The sequence below is a fragment of the Azolla caroliniana genome, unplaced genomic scaffold (genome assembly GCF_043228905.1).
Source record: "Azolla caroliniana isolate FFs.n. ecotype wild unplaced genomic scaffold, voAzoCaro1.0.p SCAF_7, whole genome shotgun sequence".
In the NCBI taxonomy this organism is placed as follows: domain Eukaryota; kingdom Viridiplantae; phylum Streptophyta; class Polypodiopsida; order Salviniales; family Salviniaceae; genus Azolla; species Azolla caroliniana.
In genome coordinates this window covers 4,187,435-4,205,708 of record NW_028230442.1, presented here as the reverse complement: position 1 = coordinate 4,205,708, position 18,274 = coordinate 4,187,435, and the positions used below count along the sequence as shown (strand labels likewise).

At 48.7% G+C, this 18,274-nt stretch overlaps 1 protein-coding gene across 1 annotated transcript; it reads left to right on the top strand.

Moving 5' to 3' along the window:
• Positions 1–200: 200 nt before the first annotated feature.
• Positions 201–4,347, top strand: LOC147861611 (uncharacterized). The gene is made up of 4 exons (XM_087322577.1): positions 201–1,708; positions 2,029–2,195; positions 2,563–2,786; positions 3,499–4,347. The coding sequence occupies exons 1-4, from the start codon at positions 316–318 to the stop codon at positions 4,178–4,180; spliced, it is 2,466 nt and encodes an 821-aa protein (XP_087178703.1). The 5' UTR covers positions 201–315; the 3' UTR covers positions 4,181–4,347.
• The last annotated feature ends 13,927 nt before the right edge of the window (positions 4,348–18,274 follow it).

Below are 18,274 nucleotides of genomic sequence, written 5' to 3'. Positions count from 1 at the left end.
ATACATACATACATACATGCAAAGATGCATGCATGCATACATACATACAAAGATACAAAGATACAAAGATACATACATACATACATACATACAAAGATGCATGCATGCATACATACATACATACATACATACATACATACATACATATATGCATACAGACATATACATATTATAAGAACTCTTCATTTCAATTGATTAATCAAAAACTAATCAGATATCTTTTGTCTTTGTCTGTGTAGGAAAGCTCTGTTTCACAGAGAGAGAGAGAGAGAGAGAGAGAGAGAGAGATGTCTAGAGAGAGAACCCATCTCTGAGATGGGCTGTGTCATCTCGAAGTTTGATTCTGATGTGATTCTACAGTGCAAAGAGCGAAGAAATCTGATTAAGAAAGCAGTGGGTTGCAGAGAAGACTTTACCATAGCACATGAAGCTTACATACAAACACTTAAAAATGTCGGCAGAGCCCTGAGAATGTTCTCTGAAGGAGGAGACGAAGAAGAAGAAGAAGAAGAAGAAGAAGAAGAAGAAGAAGAAGGAGAAGACAGAGATGGAGAAGAAAGAGTAATAGGAGAAGGACAAGAAGAAGGTAGAGAAGCAGAAGGACAATTGATTAGAGAAGAGGAGGGAGCTTCTAGATTGGCTAACAAGGGTTTAAGCCACAAGAGCGAAGCTCCGCCATTGATCTCTTCTGTTGTCAGAACCGTGATTGAACCCCAGTCTTCTGTTCCGATCGAATCTCAGTCTTCTATTCCGATCGAATCTCGTCCAGCCATTCCGATCTTGGCCCCAGAGACCACACACAAATCCCCACCATTGCCGGTCTCTACCCCGGCCTCCGAAACCATGCCCCCACAGGCATTCGCACATCTCTCGAGCCCGACATCTCCCATAGTTAGCGAGTATTTATCTCCTCCATTTTACTCCCCGAGAATTGATAACAATTCTGATGAAGACTATAACGATAACAACAATTATAATAGCAATTATAATGACAACAGATTTGAGTATGATGGTGGAAATGTGTACAATGAACGAACTGCCCGTTCTCCGCCGCCAAGCTATAATTCTTCATGGTTTTTGTTTGATATCTTTGAGCCGCCGCCCATTCCTTATCACTTATTGGAGAATCGGAGGCGGAGACGCCGATGGAGGCACTCTTATAGTGACCCACCTAACGAATATGAATACGAAGAAGAAGAAGAAGTAGAAGTAGAAGAACACGATGAAGATGAGAATGGTCGTGAACTAGATCGAATGAGAAGAGATGAAGGTATCCCAGAATTAGAGGAAGAGGAGCTCAATGGAGATCAAGGACGAGGGTATTCTTATAGAACTCGGGGTTCGGGTAATGGTAAAGAGTCTACTAAAGTAGAGATTGGGAAAGATAAAGTTGAGTCATCGTCACTAGAGAATGCAATGGTGGGCAAATCTAACAACAATGAGAAATCTAACAACCATGGTGCTGAGAAATCTAATGGAAACATTGAGAAGGATGTTACAATGACCCCGGCCAAAGCACTACCCGAGGAGATAATGGGCAAGGAAAACCCGAAGGTTTTTGTTGCTGTCGAGAATGGTTGGGATTTTGATGATGCCATTTTGCGTATACATACCCATTTTTCGCGGGCACACCGAAGTGGAAAAGAGGTTTCGGACATGCTCAAGACACAGTTAGCCGTCCATCACTTGAGTGGCATCGACTTAACAGGTATCCATGCATATTATCCTTTCCTAAACCATATCATTCTTCCATTGATGTGTAATCTAGAGATTTCTAGTGTTTGATTTTGTTTAAAATGCGTTGATTTCATCATATAAGCATCCTTATTGAGATTGTCAGAAACAGAGTTTTCTAGTGTTGGTGTGGTTTTATGCACATTTCTTTTTTGTTCATTGATATGTAGAGATTTTGTGCCAATTAATACTATGGTTTTTCAAAGGTATACATATCATCCTTGGTATTGATGTGTAGAATAGGGAATTGCCCTCTTGTTATTAAAATCTTATTGATTACTTTACGATTTCTAGAACCGTCCAAGGTCTTCAATGCGATAAAGATGCATTGGTCTCAAAGAACAACAACAATGTTGACAGACGTTGTGGCCGAATCCGAATGCGGGATGACTTTTGGGAGCCATGCCTCCACGCTTGACCGGCTTCATGCATGGGAGAAAAAGCTCTGCAAGGAAGTAAAGGCAAGTTTAGTTTAATCCTTCTGGTATGACACAATCTTTATTTACTTAACCAGGGAATTCCATTTCAAGTTTTCCTAGGAAATTTTTAGCCAAAGTTTTACAGGGAAGGATTCTTGACAGTTGGTTTCACACGTAAATCTGCCATACCAAAAGTGTTCGAATTTTTACACGTAACATGTGCGTGCCATCTTTAAAAGAGCTAAAATATGTGATGGAAAAAGTTCATAGAGAATGCCCAAACTTTTGAAACCCTAACTTATCGTGGCAATGTGAAGGAGCAGCCCGATATGTTAGGGTTTCCAAAGCTGTAATTTCACCTGATCATCATTGTATGTTTTATTGTTGTTATTATGTCTTTGAAATACAGGCCGGAGAGCTTATTCGGATGGCATTCGACCGGAAACGGAACCAACTATACAACCTTGATGCAACCGGAGGAGATCGGGAAACAATTGATAAGACAAGAGCCACATTAAGAGACCTTGAGAACTGCCTTGAAGTGGCACTTAAAGCTATTCAATTGGCATCATCCAGGATACAAAAACTAACCAATGAAGAACTTTATCCACAGTTTGTTGCGCTTGCACGAGGGTAAGTACGTGAAAATATATGAATCTTACAACATTTTATGCAAATCCGTCGAAATGTTATTGTCTTCTATTCCATGGGAAATAACAGGGGCTATTTTTTCCAAAACATCCTAACTTTTATAGGTTTCTTTGGAAAAAATTGGTGGTTTGCTGCAATCGAGAGCTTTGAAATGTTTACCCACAATGTACAAATGTTAATCGATTACTTACTGTTATTTGCCAAGGAAAAAAGCAAACATGTTACATAAAACTTCACTAGAATGCACACAATTTTAAGGAATTGACAAGCAATATTTGCCAAATTTGAGCTAAATGTCGCGTAAAGTTTGAAGTTTAACCCCACATTTCTATACAAATAGGATTTTTGATAAGATTCTATGAAATCACCCAGCCAACGAATCAGCTAAATATTGTCATTGGAAAGCTGAAAGTTTAGCCTAACATTTTCTATATGGGTAGGATTTCTACAAGATCCTATGGTGTTATGCAAATGATTTAAAATGTTCAATTTTTAATTTGATGATCTAATTGGATGGTAGGTTGTAGGATTTTTTATAAGATTCTATGAAATCACACAACCAAAGAATGAGCTAAATATTGTAATTGGAAAGGAGAAACTTTTAGCCTAACATTTTCTATACATGTAGGGTTTCTACAAGATCAAATGATTTAAAGCATTCAATTTTTAATTTGATGATCTAATTGGATGGTAGGTTAATGAAAATGTGGAAGGTCATGGCGAAGTGTCATAATGCACAAAGAGCCATTGCATTGGAGATGAGAATCATAGAGAACTCGGTCATCGGTTATGAGGCTAGTGTAGCTCATATAAGTGCAAACAATCGCCTTAAACATGAGCTTGACAATTGGAATACCCACTTCCGGCTTTGGATCAAATCACAAAGGACTTATATTGATACCTTGTATACATGGTTGTGGAAATGTTGGTCGGAAACTGGTTCTATCGTTTCAAATGATAATAGCGACGATCAACCTCAACTCTTCCACCTCTTGTCTAGTTGGCGTAATTCTCTTCAATATCTCGAGTCTAGAGACGAAGCTATTGCTGCTATTATAAACTTTTCGGCAATATTGCATTCTTCAGAGGGAGATCGACAAGATGATTTGAGTATGAAGAAGTATGCTGAAAGGTCGTTGAGAAGATTAGAGAAGAACTATATGATGTCTAGTAATGAAAGAACTGATATTGATCAACATAAGCATTTACAGGTAGTGCAAGAATGGAGGGAGCAAACTCTGTTGAGTATCAAAGAACATTTACCTTTGATTTTCAATGCAATGGCCAATTTTGCTAGAGATGCTTCAAAAGCCTATGAGACAGTGCAACAAAATAATGTGTTGATTCAAGAGAATGGCCGATCACATAATATATAACATCTTAAGGATGAGGATTGGCATATGATGTAGACGTTGTGTAGTGTGTATATAAAGAGAGACATTTTTTTTACATACCTCTAGAACAGAAGTAGGGCAAGGAACAACTTTTATGTTCTTATTGTCATGATGTAGATACGATTGAATTGATACCCAATATTTATTGCGGTGGTGTTAGAGAGAAAGAATTACACACCAATGGAAATAAAGTATCAAGAAATAAAAGGGGGGGGCTTCTAATGATAACAACACTCCTAATTAGAAGCTAATAAATTGTAATATATTTTAATAAACGTTTTATACAAGAGGGGGTCATGTGTTTGCACCATTCCAACAATTGAGAGCACCGACATAAAAAAGTCGAGATCAATGTCTTTCTCTCTCGATCACATTCAATCTTCTTCGCTATATCTAGCTCTTGAGAGCATGCTTGTTATGGCATGATGTTTTCCAACAATGTGTCAAAATTTCAGGTGAAGTGACTTAATACAAGTTATCCACCTCAACATTTTAATATCATGCGTTGAATGTCCAAATATTATTCCAAAAATAGTTAGGCAATGTGTCTAGATGATTACCTCTACCCCAATAAGATAATCTTGGTCCGTCTTGATTGTTGACAAATTGTCCCACAACTCTCTCTTCACTTGGTGATAAGTTTGTTGCCTTTGTCCAAGGACTTTGACTCCAAACTAGATTATACGATGATCCCATTTCCATTATTTTGATTTATAGTCCAATTGATTTCAATTGGACTTGCCTGTACTATAATAAAGATGGGATCTATGTCTATACATTAGGTTTTTGTTGTGTTGGTGCTTCAAGGAGTAACTCCTTCAATCTTTGCATCCATGCTCTTTTCCCCATTTAAGTCTTCTTCCCTTCTTCAATATTCCATACAAGGACATGAAAACATGGGCATAGTGTGGGCTCCAAGTGTGGGAAAATGCACATGCTCTCAAGAATTGCCTCATTTCTGTGTTCATTTCACATACCTCCATCGTGTGATATGACGTTCACCTTCCCAAGAGAAGGATTCCAACTATACATAGCACAAAGGTATCCCACCTCCAATATCTCTAATTGTAGGCAAACTTTTCTCATGAGAGTGCCGTGTGAGTATCTTCTAATTTATGTATTCTTATAGTTAGCAATATGATTAGACACACAGTGTGTGCACTTGTCCATCCCCACAATTCCATCTTTCTTCTCGTTCAAACATTCTTTAACTAAAATGTTATCCATAAAGGTATGGTGATATCAGGAATGCAATATGTCAATACCTTATTCATTGCATTTAGGATGCACGAGTTACAAAGTTGGTGGCCCTTGAAGTAAGATGCACATACTCAATAGTTTTATTTGTGGTAATGTCTCTACTATCTACGTATGGTTGAAATTTGTGATACTTGGAGTAAAGTTGTTACTAGTTAAGGTGATACTGCGTCGAATCCTCAGTCCTTCGGGGTTCGGCTGAAGGGTTGTTGTGGTTCAAGAATGGGGGAGTACGTCGTAACCGTGATATGGGCGACTACACACTGAGCTCGTAAGTGTTAACTTAATCATGGAGACTGTGGAGATTAGGGAGATGGCTACAACTGACTTCTTACGCAATGGTGTACACATCGTGTATGACTCAACATAGAAAATGAACTTGACATGAACAAATACAAGGAGTTACGACAACATAGAGAGTCAGGCAAACAAAAACTATATTGCAGATGTTGAATACAAAATTATCGCTAGCTATTACAAGTTTTCCATGACCTTTATATACAGGTTCATGAGTGGTTACGCTCGATGCGTGAACCATTACTTTTCCTTAAAATATTAGTTACGCTTCGGTTGTCCCTGACTCCCTACGTTACGACTGTTACTCCTCTTCATTACGCTACGACCCCACCCGCCATCTTCACTTGCCTTTGTCTTTTCTCCTTCTCGACCTTTCCCACTTTTGATATGGTACCTCGTGAGCATCTTTGGAGGCGAATGGAAGAACTTGAGGTGCCAAGTGAATATATGCTTGCAATTTCCTGAATTTATGAGAAGGTTATATGTTGTGTGCGTATGAGAGATAGACACTTAGATTTTTTCAATAGCACTATAATTGGTGTTAAGCAAGGATGCCCACTCTCACCAACACTATTTGGTTTATGCATTGATGAATTGGAAGAAATGGTTACCAAGTTTGCAAAGGAAGAATGTGTTGAAGAAGTTGCCATTGGGGATGTTGTGATTATGCTTTTGCTATATGCGGATGATATAGTGCTTTTTGCAAATACTTTAGCAGATGCACAAAAGCTTATGAAGGCATTGAGAATTTTTTGCATGCATACTAAATTAAGTGTCAATAGCTCTAAAACAAAGATTATGCTTGTGAAGAGCCAAAAAATATGAGATAAACCATGCATTATGTACAACAATGAGCCACTTGGATGTGTGGAAAGCTTCAAATATCTTGTCCTTGAAGTTCCTTCAAATCATAGATGGAATGAATGTGCTAGACGCTGCTTAGAGGCGGGTAAGCGAACATACTATGCATTTGAGAACACATGCAATCTTGGAGATATTAAGTGTTGGGTCCTCAAGAAATATCTTTTCGACACTTTGGTAACACCGATTCTTCTCTAGGGGGTGGAAGTATGGGGCGATGGCATCCCTAAATCTATGTGGAAAGAGTTTGAAAATGTCCAAAAACATTTTCTTACAAGTTTCTACAAGTTAAGAAACAAATGGCCAACACCCTCCTCCTCCTTGAGATGGGATCGCTTCCCATTGAGATCATGGCCATGGAAAGGGTTGTTGAATACATGCTTAAGGTTCAAAAAAGTCTCTCACATCGACTTCCTAGAATTGCATGGGAAGTAAGCAAAAATATCTATTGAGCGGCAAGTTCAACCGAATCCGGATCGGCTGAATAAGCATGAGCCGGATCGACATCCGGAAGGATGAAACCAGATCAGTGAGATGGATTGGCGAGCCAGTGAGCAATTGAGCCGATTAGCTGGATCAAATAGTAACCGGAAGCCTAGTAGTAGCCTAGACTACTAGGTAGTTAATGTCTCATAGTTAGTGTCAGACGCTCGTATGAGCATTGAAGTACACAATACTTCTATCAGTCCTCTTATGTACAGAGAATTATCATTGTTTTGTAATAGATCTAACTTGTTCTGCTCTTTCTCTATCTCTCCCGCGTACTGTAAAGCTTTCCATTAAACCTGCGTTTCTGTGTTCGGTTTCCTATTGCTTCCGCACGCTATTCTTTTTACATGGTATCAGAGTGCAAGGGTTGAGAACCTCTGCAGCTGACATAGCTCGAAAAGGAAAACCAACCCGGTAAGAATAGAAAGAGAAGTAATGGACAGGGGAATGGCTAGCTCGCTCCCGGTGGAGAAGCTCGACAGATCCAACTACGCATCTTGGTCATACAAGATGCACCAGTACTTGCTTGGGCATGGGTACTAGAGCTATGTCGACGGAGCTAACAACACAACACATGATGTGGCACACAAGGACTTCCCAGTGTAGGAACAAGCGGTAAGCAGAGTGATGTACTGCTTCGTGTCCAGTGTCGGAGACCAGATGGTAAGCCATATCCGAGATGCTAAGACGCCAAAAGAAGCTTAGGGAAACTTGAAGAAGGTTTTTGCTGCAAGCGCAATGGCTAGGAAGCTGCAGCTCAAGCAGGAGCTCAACAATGTCTGACAGAAAAATCTGTCTATGGCCGATTACACGGCCCGAATCAAGGAAATTTGTGACTCACTCACTTCCGTCAATGTGAACGTCCAAGAGGACGAGATGGTGCAAGTGTCCCTTGGTGGGCTAGCGTTCAGGTTCGGAGCTTTCCGAACGGCGGTCTGTACGAGGGAGAATACGTTGTCATTTTTCGACCTATAGTCGATGCTCCTTGTAGAGGAGAACCACGCCGGTGTGTCAACAAGTGCACTCACCGACAAACGGATGTTGTACACAGAGGCGGATCGGCCCTGTGGGCGTGGTGGACGAGGCGTGTTGGCTCGCAATGGTAGCGGCCGACAAGAGCAGGACCAGAGGCACAGAGAATGTGCCGACAACAGTTTCGGACCCTCCACAAGTAGGGGGAGTCAAGGCGGCGCCAGAGGTCGGCAAGTAAAGGCCGACACGGAATGCTGGTATTGTGGTAAAAAGGGCTACAGAGAAAGCGAGTGCTGGATGCTCCTTGTAGAGGAGAACCACGCCGGTGCGTCAACAAGTGCACCCACCGACAACCAGATGTTGTACATGGAGGCGGATCTGCCCCGTGGGCGTGGTGGACGAGCCGTGTCGGCTCGCAATGGTAGCAGCCGGCAAGAGCAAGACCAGAGGCACAAAGAATGTGCCGACAACAGTTTCGGACCCTCCACAAGTAGGGGGAGTCAAGGCGGCGCCGGAGGTCGGCAAGTAAAGGCCGACACGGAATGCTGGTATTGTGGTAAAAAGGGCCACAGAGAAAGCGAGTGCTGGAAGAAGCGTGCCGATTCGGACAGATCCGGATCCGGCAAGGCCGGCAGAGAGAACCGACAATACTCGCATTATGCAAAAGGATTGAGAGGATCCAAAACCGGAAAAGCCAGTAAAGGGCCAGCCTTGGTGATGAAACACGAGGCAAACTCGATGAAGAAGACCACTTCCAAATAAGAGGAAGTGTGGTACGTTGATTCCGGTGCGTTGAATCACATGACGAACCACAAAGAGTGGTTCTCTTTCCTGGAGAAACCGGAACAACCGGGAGTTGTCGAAACCGGAGACGACACTCACCCAATCATGCATATCAGTGAAGTCCCTTTGAGCCACGCCGGATAGAGGGGGAAGCTGATGAATGTATTACACGTTCCGATTATCACGAAGAACCTGGTGTCAGTCGGTCAAATCGTTGACCAGGGGATGCAGGTGCAGTTTACGCACCTTGGGTGCTTCATCGAGGAAGAGGGCCAGATTATTGCGCAAGGGTGCAGAGATGGGAGGATGTTCATCCTCGACACCAATGACGTCGGCACCGCCTTGTTCGCCAAAGGACGGAAGATTGAATCGGACATCGATCTCTGGCACAAGTGGATCGACCACGTCAATTATTGGAGGCTTCAAGATCTGCAAACGAAACAAGCTGTTTTCGGTTTGCCGAAGTTCAGTGGTCGGAAGGCCCAAACATGTGAAGCTTGCCAACTCGGGAAGCAACACCAGCTTCCATTCCCCACCGAACGAAACCGTAGCCATAACAAGCTCGACCTTATTCATTCGGATGTATGGGGACCGGCACAAAACGTGAGTCTTGGCGGGAGTCAATATTTCATTTCCTTCATCGACGACTATAGCCGGCACACATGGATCTACCTCATTGAGCGGAAGAGCGAAGTCTTCGAGTGTTTCCGAAACCTGCAAAGCTTGGTTGAACGGGAAATGGAGAGGAAGATGAAGTGCCTGCGGTTAGATGGCGGAAAATAATATTTTTCCGGCCAATTCAACAGTTATCTGTAGCAAAAAGGAATTCAGAGAGAGTTCAACTGCAGATACACACTGGAGCAAAACAGTGTGGCCGAAAGGAAGAACCGGTCGATTGTCGACGTGGCAAGGGCAATGCTGGAGGAGAAGAACATGCCCCATTTCTATTGGGCGGAGGCGGTTCGGACGACCGTCTACATCCAAAACCGGATCAGTGACAAGGTGTCCTCGCATGAGCTATATTTCGGGCACAAGCCGAATTTGAGACACCTTCGAATATTTGGTAGCATTGCATATGTGTATGTGCCGGAGGAGAAGCGGAGGAAGTTGGATGCAAAGTCAGAGAAATGCATTCTGGTCGGGTACTCACATGAGCAAAAGGGGTATAAGTGTTATAACCCCCGAACGAAGCAGGTCCGAGTTAGCCGGGATGTTGAGTTTGATGAGACGACATCATGGTATACCTTACCGGCTCCGACTTTCGACCCCGACCCGATACCGAAGGATGAGGCTAGTGAGCCTGAACCAATCCAATTAGAAGACGAAGGGTTCAAGCCTCTAGATGAAAGGCCGGAATCGTTTCGGTTGAGTGGACCGAATGAGCAGCTGAGTCGGGATGACCAGTCGGATGAGGAACTGGCAAGTAGTGGAGACTTTGCCGTGCTCTCCCCGCGCAAGGAACCGAGGAGACGGTTCACGCTATCGTGAAGAATTTCGGCCAGAGGCGGAAACCGGGAAACATTGGCTACATTGGCGGGGTGCGGCATGTGTGCTCACCCTTGTACATTTAGTGTGAATAACGAGGGCGCCTTTATGGCGCCGAAGAGTAGTCAAGTCGGGACAGACGATCCCTTGTAAGTCGGGATTTATCCCACATTGTAACGCATCTCTCTCCTTGTTCTATAAAAGGAGAGGAGCACCCTTTGTGAAGGGGTTGCCCATTTTGCGTTAGAGGGTATACCGTTAGATTTAGGGTTAGTTACATTTCTTCTTCTTCTTCTTCTTCTTCTTCTCCCCCTTTGTATTTGCTTAGGGTTTGCTTCAGCTCGTCTCCTGCGCAAGACCCCGCTCGGCGCGACAAGCCTGTGAGCTCCCCGACCGGCGGCTTGGCAGCTGACGACTACTGTAACCTACCTTGGTCCGGCTCGAAGCCGGGAATGTATTCTTCCTCTTATATATATACATTTGCGTCTGTTTGTGTATATTCGCGTCTCTGTTGGTGTCGGGTGTTTCCCCTTTCCTGCGTTTCCTGTACATAAGGGCGTGAGTCGGGTCGGTGTGTGTGCGTGCGTGTGTGTGCGTGAGTCGGTGTTAAGCGTGCACTCCCTCTCTTTCTCTCTCTCCCTTCGGTTGCTTCCGGTGTGCTTCTGGGATGCCCCGGAAACGGTGAAGTACGACTTCCTACGCTCCGTCACTCCCTAGTCCAAGACCCCCGTGGTCCCACCTTTCCCCACCATGCGCGTAACAACGTGACATATTTGGTGAACCCGACGTGAAGAGGCGGCAAGGGAGGAAGGAGATGGAAGCCGGAGACATCGCGGAAGTAATTACGAGAATGACAAGGTATTTCGCAAGAAGGAGAGAAAGACGGGAAGAGGCGTACAAGTACGATCGACGCGAGTTCGATCTATGGGTGTTGTCGGCAAAGGCTCCTCGAAGCGCAATGAAGGCATTCCGGGAGTTTGATCTCCGGTTTTCCCAACTTTCGGTCCGGGATCAAGAATCGGTGGGGGCGGACAAGGTCCCACTATTCTTGAAGTCGGTCAACGAAAGGGGGAGAATGACCATTTTTCCCTACCTCGAAGACAATGAAGGGGCATACGGCCTCACCGAAGATTGGAACGAGGTGGAATGGGCGTGCATACAATGCGATGAGAGGCGGCCCGCGAGCGGTGGAGAAGAGAGAGCGGCGACCGACTACGCACTACTGCCGGAAGAGAGCTCAACGCAAATCGGTTCAGAGGAGCTCGACATTGAAGCCTTGGTGCGGGAAGCGTACGAGATCGTAGAGGCACAAATCGAAGCCGAAGAAGGGCTTATTGCGGAGTCGGGCCCGAACGGTGTCGTGAAGAAAACCGTCCACAAGCGGAATCGGTGCGCCGGAGCATAGGAACCGGCTCTTCATGCACGTACGCCTTGTGTTGTACATAAGAGAGAATTAGGGACATGGGAGATCCTAGGTAGGTAGATTCGGTAGGTAGGAAGTTAATAGGAAACGGCTCCCTTCTTGCCTATAAAAGGAGGGAGACGAGGAGGAGGAAGGGATCGCGGAGAGTCGAGGACGAAGTGCTGTCGGTTTGTGGGCGAAGGCTTCTCTCTCTCTCTGGCTCGCAAACTCCGTGGTTGCTTTCTGTGCAGGTTTCGAGAGGCTCGCGCTGCTCTGAGGAATGCCCGAGTGCTTCCGGCAGCACCTCCAACCTACTCTTTTCTTTCTGTGCGTTTACGAATAGGCATCGACATCTGTTCGCCGGCCTGTTCGGTTGTAACCGACTTCATGTTTTTGTTGCTTTCGTGTTTTTGTTGTTGTCTTTGTTAATACATACATACATTCGTGTCTCTCTGTGTCGCTGTCCCACTCGCGTCTTTGTGTCGAAGGGCCGTGTCCCTGTGAATCTACGCTTGCACGTAGTGGGTCTCTTTTCCTTTCTCTCTTGCTCTTCGGTACAGGACCCCCGAGGTCCCGCCTCATTCCACGCATCCGCGAGGAATACCTCGACATCTTGGTGAACCCGACGTGAAAGAGGCGGCAGAAGAGCAGAAGATGAAAGGGTCGGATCTTGCGGAGGCCATGGCTTCGGCCGTGGATCGGATATTGAGCGCACGCGAGGGCTCCGGCGCCCTCGACAGAGCCATTGAGGCGGTCGTCGGTACGATCGGCCGGTTCAACGGAAAGGATGCCACGAAGTATTTGGCGTCCTACGGGGCAGAAATGCTGATGCGGGACATTCCGGAAGAGAGGCGTCTTGCCGGGTTCCCTCGAGTGGCGATGCCGAGCATCCATGCGGAGGTGCTTGAGGTGCGGGCGGAGAGCCGTACCTGGGAGGAGTTCGAAGGTCGACTCCTAGAAAAATACGGGTTGGACGACGCGCTCCGGCTTTCGAAACGGGACTTCATGGAGTGGGTGGAGTCCCCAGGCAAGGGAAGAAACGCGTCGGCACTCCTCAGGGAGTTTGAAGAACGCTTTGCGTGCCTTTCGGCGCTTGACCGAACCATTCTGGATACGAGCCGGGTCCTACTGTTCGTCAAGTCGGTGGACGAGCGGGACCGGGATCAAGTCGGCTCCTTGCTGGAAACCGAAGACGGGCTGACGACCGACTGGGCTGCGGTTAAGAGAGTCTGTGACCGTTTCGACAAACGGCGAGAATGGGCTGACAACGGGGCGGCTGGTGCGGGCTCTGTCACAGCAAGGAGGCTTGAACCGGCACCGCAAGGGCGAAGGGAAGAAACCCGGGAATGGCTCGAAACCGGTCCGGCTTCGACCGACATGGTCAGTGGCTCGTTCGGAGGAGCAGCGCTGGAGGAGTTGACGCGGGCGATAAAGGATCTCCAGATCGCCCAGACTCGAAGGGAAGGCAGTGAATCGGCTCGTGACCGACGGCCGGTGGTAGGGAACAGGTGCATGTGGTGCGACGAGGTCGGCCACATCCGGAAGGACTGCGGCGATTTCGTAGAAGCATTGAGGAACCGGGTGGTGTACCTGTGGGAAGGCCGGGTGCACGCCGGCGACACCAGAAGGGCCCTAAACCGAAACGACGGGCGAGGAGGAATGAAGAGACTGATGGAAGAGGCAGCGGCCCGACACGTGGAGGCCATCCACTACTCGGCGTCGGCCGACATTCGGGTCGGGGGCAGCGAGGCCCGAAAGGAGGGCAAAGACGGATTCTGGTCGGCAATGCTGGAAGGTCTTGCCGACGCACGGCTAAGGAAAGATGAAACGGACCACGCTGAGAGACGGGTCCGGGAAATAACCGGGTGGCGCTATTTGGTCGAGGAGAAGACGGGCTTCGTAGAAGCCGCCTGCCGGAACTACGAGGCTCTGGTAGAAGACAAATGAGTGGGGAAAGCCGGAGCGGCCGGGCCCTCACAACGGTACGAGACCCGATTCGGGCAACGACGGAACGATGCCGGTGGGTCCAGCTCGCAAGATAACCCTAGGAAGGGCGGATACCGACTGGGAACGGAAATAGAAAGGACTACGAACCTACGAAAGGTCCTAGAGGAACGGATCCTCGACAACAAGGTGGAGCTGTCATTGCGAGAGGTGCTAGGGATCGCCAAGAAGGAGTTCCACGACTCCATTGTGGACCTGGTGAAATGGAAGAGGCTGTCGACGGAGACGGAACCGGAAAGACCGGTGGAGGTGCGGACGACGCACATCGACGACATGGCGCTGGAAGATGAGTGGGCGGAGAGCCACTATTCAAGGCCGCATTGGGCCCGAGCGACCACGGAGACCCCGGTAAAGATCGGAGATGTTCTGGAACCGGTGGTGGCATTGGTGGATCACGGTTCGGAAATAAACCTGATGTCCATGGACTTCTATAAGAAGGGAAAGTGGCCGATGAACACCAAGCATGGGTGGAAGATACGGGCGGCGACGCGCGCCACCGAGGAACTGCACGGGGCCTGCCCGAACGTACGAGTCAAGATCGGCGACGTCGAGATTGACCAGCACTTCTTCGTACAGGAGACGTCCTCGCACTCGGTCATATTAGGGGAACCATACATCACGGCGGTGCGAATGGAGACCAAGGTGCTGGACAACAGTTCGGCCTACGCGAGGGTCAAAAGCCAGGACGGGCGCCATTCGGTCCAATTTCTGACGGTACGGCCGAACCACGAGCGAAACCGCGAATCCCTCGGTGGCGAGAACCGGGAGGATTTTTAGAGAGGGCTGCCAAGGCGTGGGGCCGAGACAGTCCGGACACTCGGGAAAGACCCCACAACTGTACGATAGAACCGAAACCGAAGAAACCCTGTACGATAGGTAGGAAATTTTGCTTCTCCAACAACGGAGGGTGTATGCTAGTCGGCATTGTTGGCCGAGAAAAGGCAAGGGCGGAAGTGCAACTTCGAGCGCGCGGAGTTCTCGGCCCGGATGAGGAAATCAGCAGGGCCGTGGAGGCGGTCTCCTTCGACGACACCTTGGGGATGCTGAGGAAGGTAGCTGGAGAAGACCTTAACGAAGACCGGACGATACCGGTATGTTCCGAAGAGATGTACGAAGTATCGCGGACTTCAGTCAGGGGCTCGAGTCGGATCGGATGGCCCGAGTTAGCACGAAGTACAAGACTCTGGACCGGAAGGTAAGGCCAGTCGCGGCACCCTTACCGGAGGGCAGCGAGTCCCGAATCAGAGGAGTTGCGTCGGACCCCAGTTTACGAGATCCGGCCTGCATAGGACACACCTTCACCGACGGGACGCTCCGGGAGCTCAAGATCGGTGGGGGCGGGTTCCTATTGCCGGCGGAGGAAGACCGGTTTCGGAGAATGCTCGGAAGGCACGGGAAAGCCTTCGCATTTTCATCGGAAGAGATCGGGTGCGTAGACCCGACAATCGTGGAGCCGATGGTGATATTCACGGTACCGCATGTGCCGTGGAATTTCAAGACAATTCCAGTACCAAGAGCTCACATCCCGGAGTTGATGGAGCTACTGAGGTAGAAAGTCGATATGGGTATTCTCGAACCGTCGAGCGCGCCATACTCGAACCGATGCTTTACCGTACCAAAGAAAAATGGAACATTGCGCTTCATTCAGGACCTGCAGCCGGTCAACATAGTGACCATTCGGAACGCAGGAATCGGACCGACCATAGACGAGTTCGCGGAGGCCTTCGCCGGAAGGTCGATTTACTCGGTCAGTGATCTGTACTTGGGGTACGACCAGTTCTAGCTAGCCGTGGAGAGCAGAGACATTACGATGATGCGAACTCCCCTCGGCCTAGTGCGAATGTGTACCCTGCCACAAGGAGGGACCAACTCGGTGGCCCACATGGTGAATGCAATGAACAAGGTACTGAGGGATTGCATCCCGGACATCACCATGCCATTTCTGGACGACATCCCGATAAAGGGGTGCCCGGTGGAAGAGAAGGACGAGACAGTCGGGCCGGACGGATGCCGACGATTCGTGGCAACACACATCGACGATTGCGAGAAGGTGCTACAAAGGCTAGAGGATGCGAGGCTCACCTTCTCCGGGGAGAAATCGGCCTTCGGGCAATCAGAAATCCTGGTGGTCGGACACCTGTGTGGACCGTATGGCCGGAAGCTGTCTCCGGCAAAAGTAGAAGCCATCTCCGCGATGAAGACCGACTGTAGCTTGGTTACGGAAGTTCGGAGGTTCCTGGGGGCATGCACGTTCTACCACATATGGATCCCGCATTATGCCCACGTTGCGGAGCCGCTATACGGGTTGCTGAAAAAGGGGCGAAAATTCGAGTGGCGAGACGAGCACACGGAGTCGGTCCGGAAGCTAAAGGAAGCTCTTGCGGCAGCACCGGCGCTCCGGAAGGCTGTCTACGAGAAGGGTACCCCGGTATACATAACGGTGGATACGAGCCCGACCGGGATCGGATGGGTCGTCAACCAAGAAGACGGGGACGACATTCGGTTCCCGATCCGATTCGGCGCGAAGGTCCTCAGTGAGCGACAGCGAGGGTACGCCCAGGTTAAACGCGAACTCTGGGGTATCGTTTCGGCAGTAAAGGCCGACAAAGACTACCTGATTGGGACAGAAGTGATTATCGAGACGAATTGCCTGCCAATTCTTGGCATGGTTTCCGGATGCGCGACACCGGACCTGGCGATGCTCAGGTGGATAGCGTACATCAAGTCCCTGGACCCGGAAATACGGCACATTTCCGGAAAGGACAACGCCATGGCCGACATGCTTTCGAGGGCGAGGTTTGATGACGAGGGCGGCATGGTTTCGGAGGACGAAGAAGTTGGCGTGGACTTCTTCGAGGCGGCGTACGTGACGACTGATGGGACGAGCACTCCGGCACTTAATGACTTCAACGAGAGCAAGTACGACGGCGAGTGGCTCCAGATCGGTGGATTTTTGAGGACAATGACGCCGGATGCGTCATGGACGAAGGACGAGGCCAACCGGATCCGGAAGAAAGCTTACTGATTCTTTCTCTGGGACGGATACTTATGGAAGCACCCGAAGAAGAGGAATGGCGTCCCGCTCCGGGTGGTGGCGATGAAGGAAGATCAGGAGGAGCTGCTGACGGCTTACCACGACAGCCCTTGGGCTGGTCACCGTGGAACGTGGGCCACGTTCGAGAAGATAAAGGGGAAGTACTGGTGGCCGGGACTGTACCGGGACGTGCATCGGTTCGTGACAACTTGCGAGAGCTGTCAAATGCACTCAATAGTCCGACATCGGGACGAGCTTCACCCTACGTACCCTCCGACCATCCACTTCAAATGGATGGTAGATCTGGTGACGATGCCGATGGGAGTAGGACAGATGCGGTATCTGATCCTGGCTCGGGAAGATCTGACGAACCAGGTGGAAGGCCGAGCCCTTCAGAACAAAACGAACACGGCTGTATGTCGGTTCCTGATTGAGGACGTGATATGCCGGTACGGGTGCGTCGGGAAGATCGTGGCTGATCGCGGGGAGTTGAACGCCGAAGAGGCCGAGGAGCTGTTCGACCGGCTAGGAGTCAAGCTCTCGCTTACCACTGTGTACAATCCGGAGGCGAATGGGAAGGTGGAGTGCGGACACGGACCGATCGTCAAGGTGTTAGTTCGGGCATGCGGGGGGCAAGTCGGGAACTGGCCGCGACTGCTGCCTTACGCGTTGTGGGCGGACCGAACTACGCACAGTTCGGTAACCAGATTCATGCCGGCAGAGCTCATGTTTGGGCAGAAGCCGATCATGCCATTGGAACGTACGATCTCCTCATGGGCAACCGTGGACTGGAGAGACGAGATGAGCCGGGAGGAACTGCTGGCGGCGCGTATACGATAGCTCGAGCGAAGACCAGAGGACGTGGAGCACGATGCGGAAAAGCTTCGGGAAGCAAGGATGAGGAACAAAGCCCGGTTCGACCGAACGCACCGGCCCCGACCGAAGAAGATCGAGGAAGGCGACTGGGTACTAGTCTACGACAGCAGCCTCGACAACCAGCACCGAGCGACGCGGAAGTTCGCAAGAAGGTGGTTTGGGCCTTACGTGGTACAAAGCGCCAACGACAACAGGACGTACCATCTGGCGGAACTCGACGGCACGAGAGTGGCGATACTGGTAGCTGGGAAGCGGATCAAAGCGTTCAAGAAGCGTCACGACGACGAGCCGGATCCGGATAACCTGGACCGGGACGACGAACGATCCGAAACCGAGGAAGGACCGACGGGCGGGGAATGAAGGCTGGACCGGTTTTCTCCGTCCCAACTCAATTTGGCGCATGCTGGTGGATGCGCGGTTAGGTGGGGGCGGATGTCGTGAAGAAAACCGTCCACAAGCGGAATCGGTGTGCCGGAGCATAGGAACTGGCTCTTCATGCACGTATGCCTTGTGTTGTACATAAGAGAGAATTAGGGACATGGGAGATCCTAGGTAGGTAGATTCGGTAGGTAGGAAGTTAATAAGAAACGGCTCCCTTCTTGCCTATAAAAGGAGG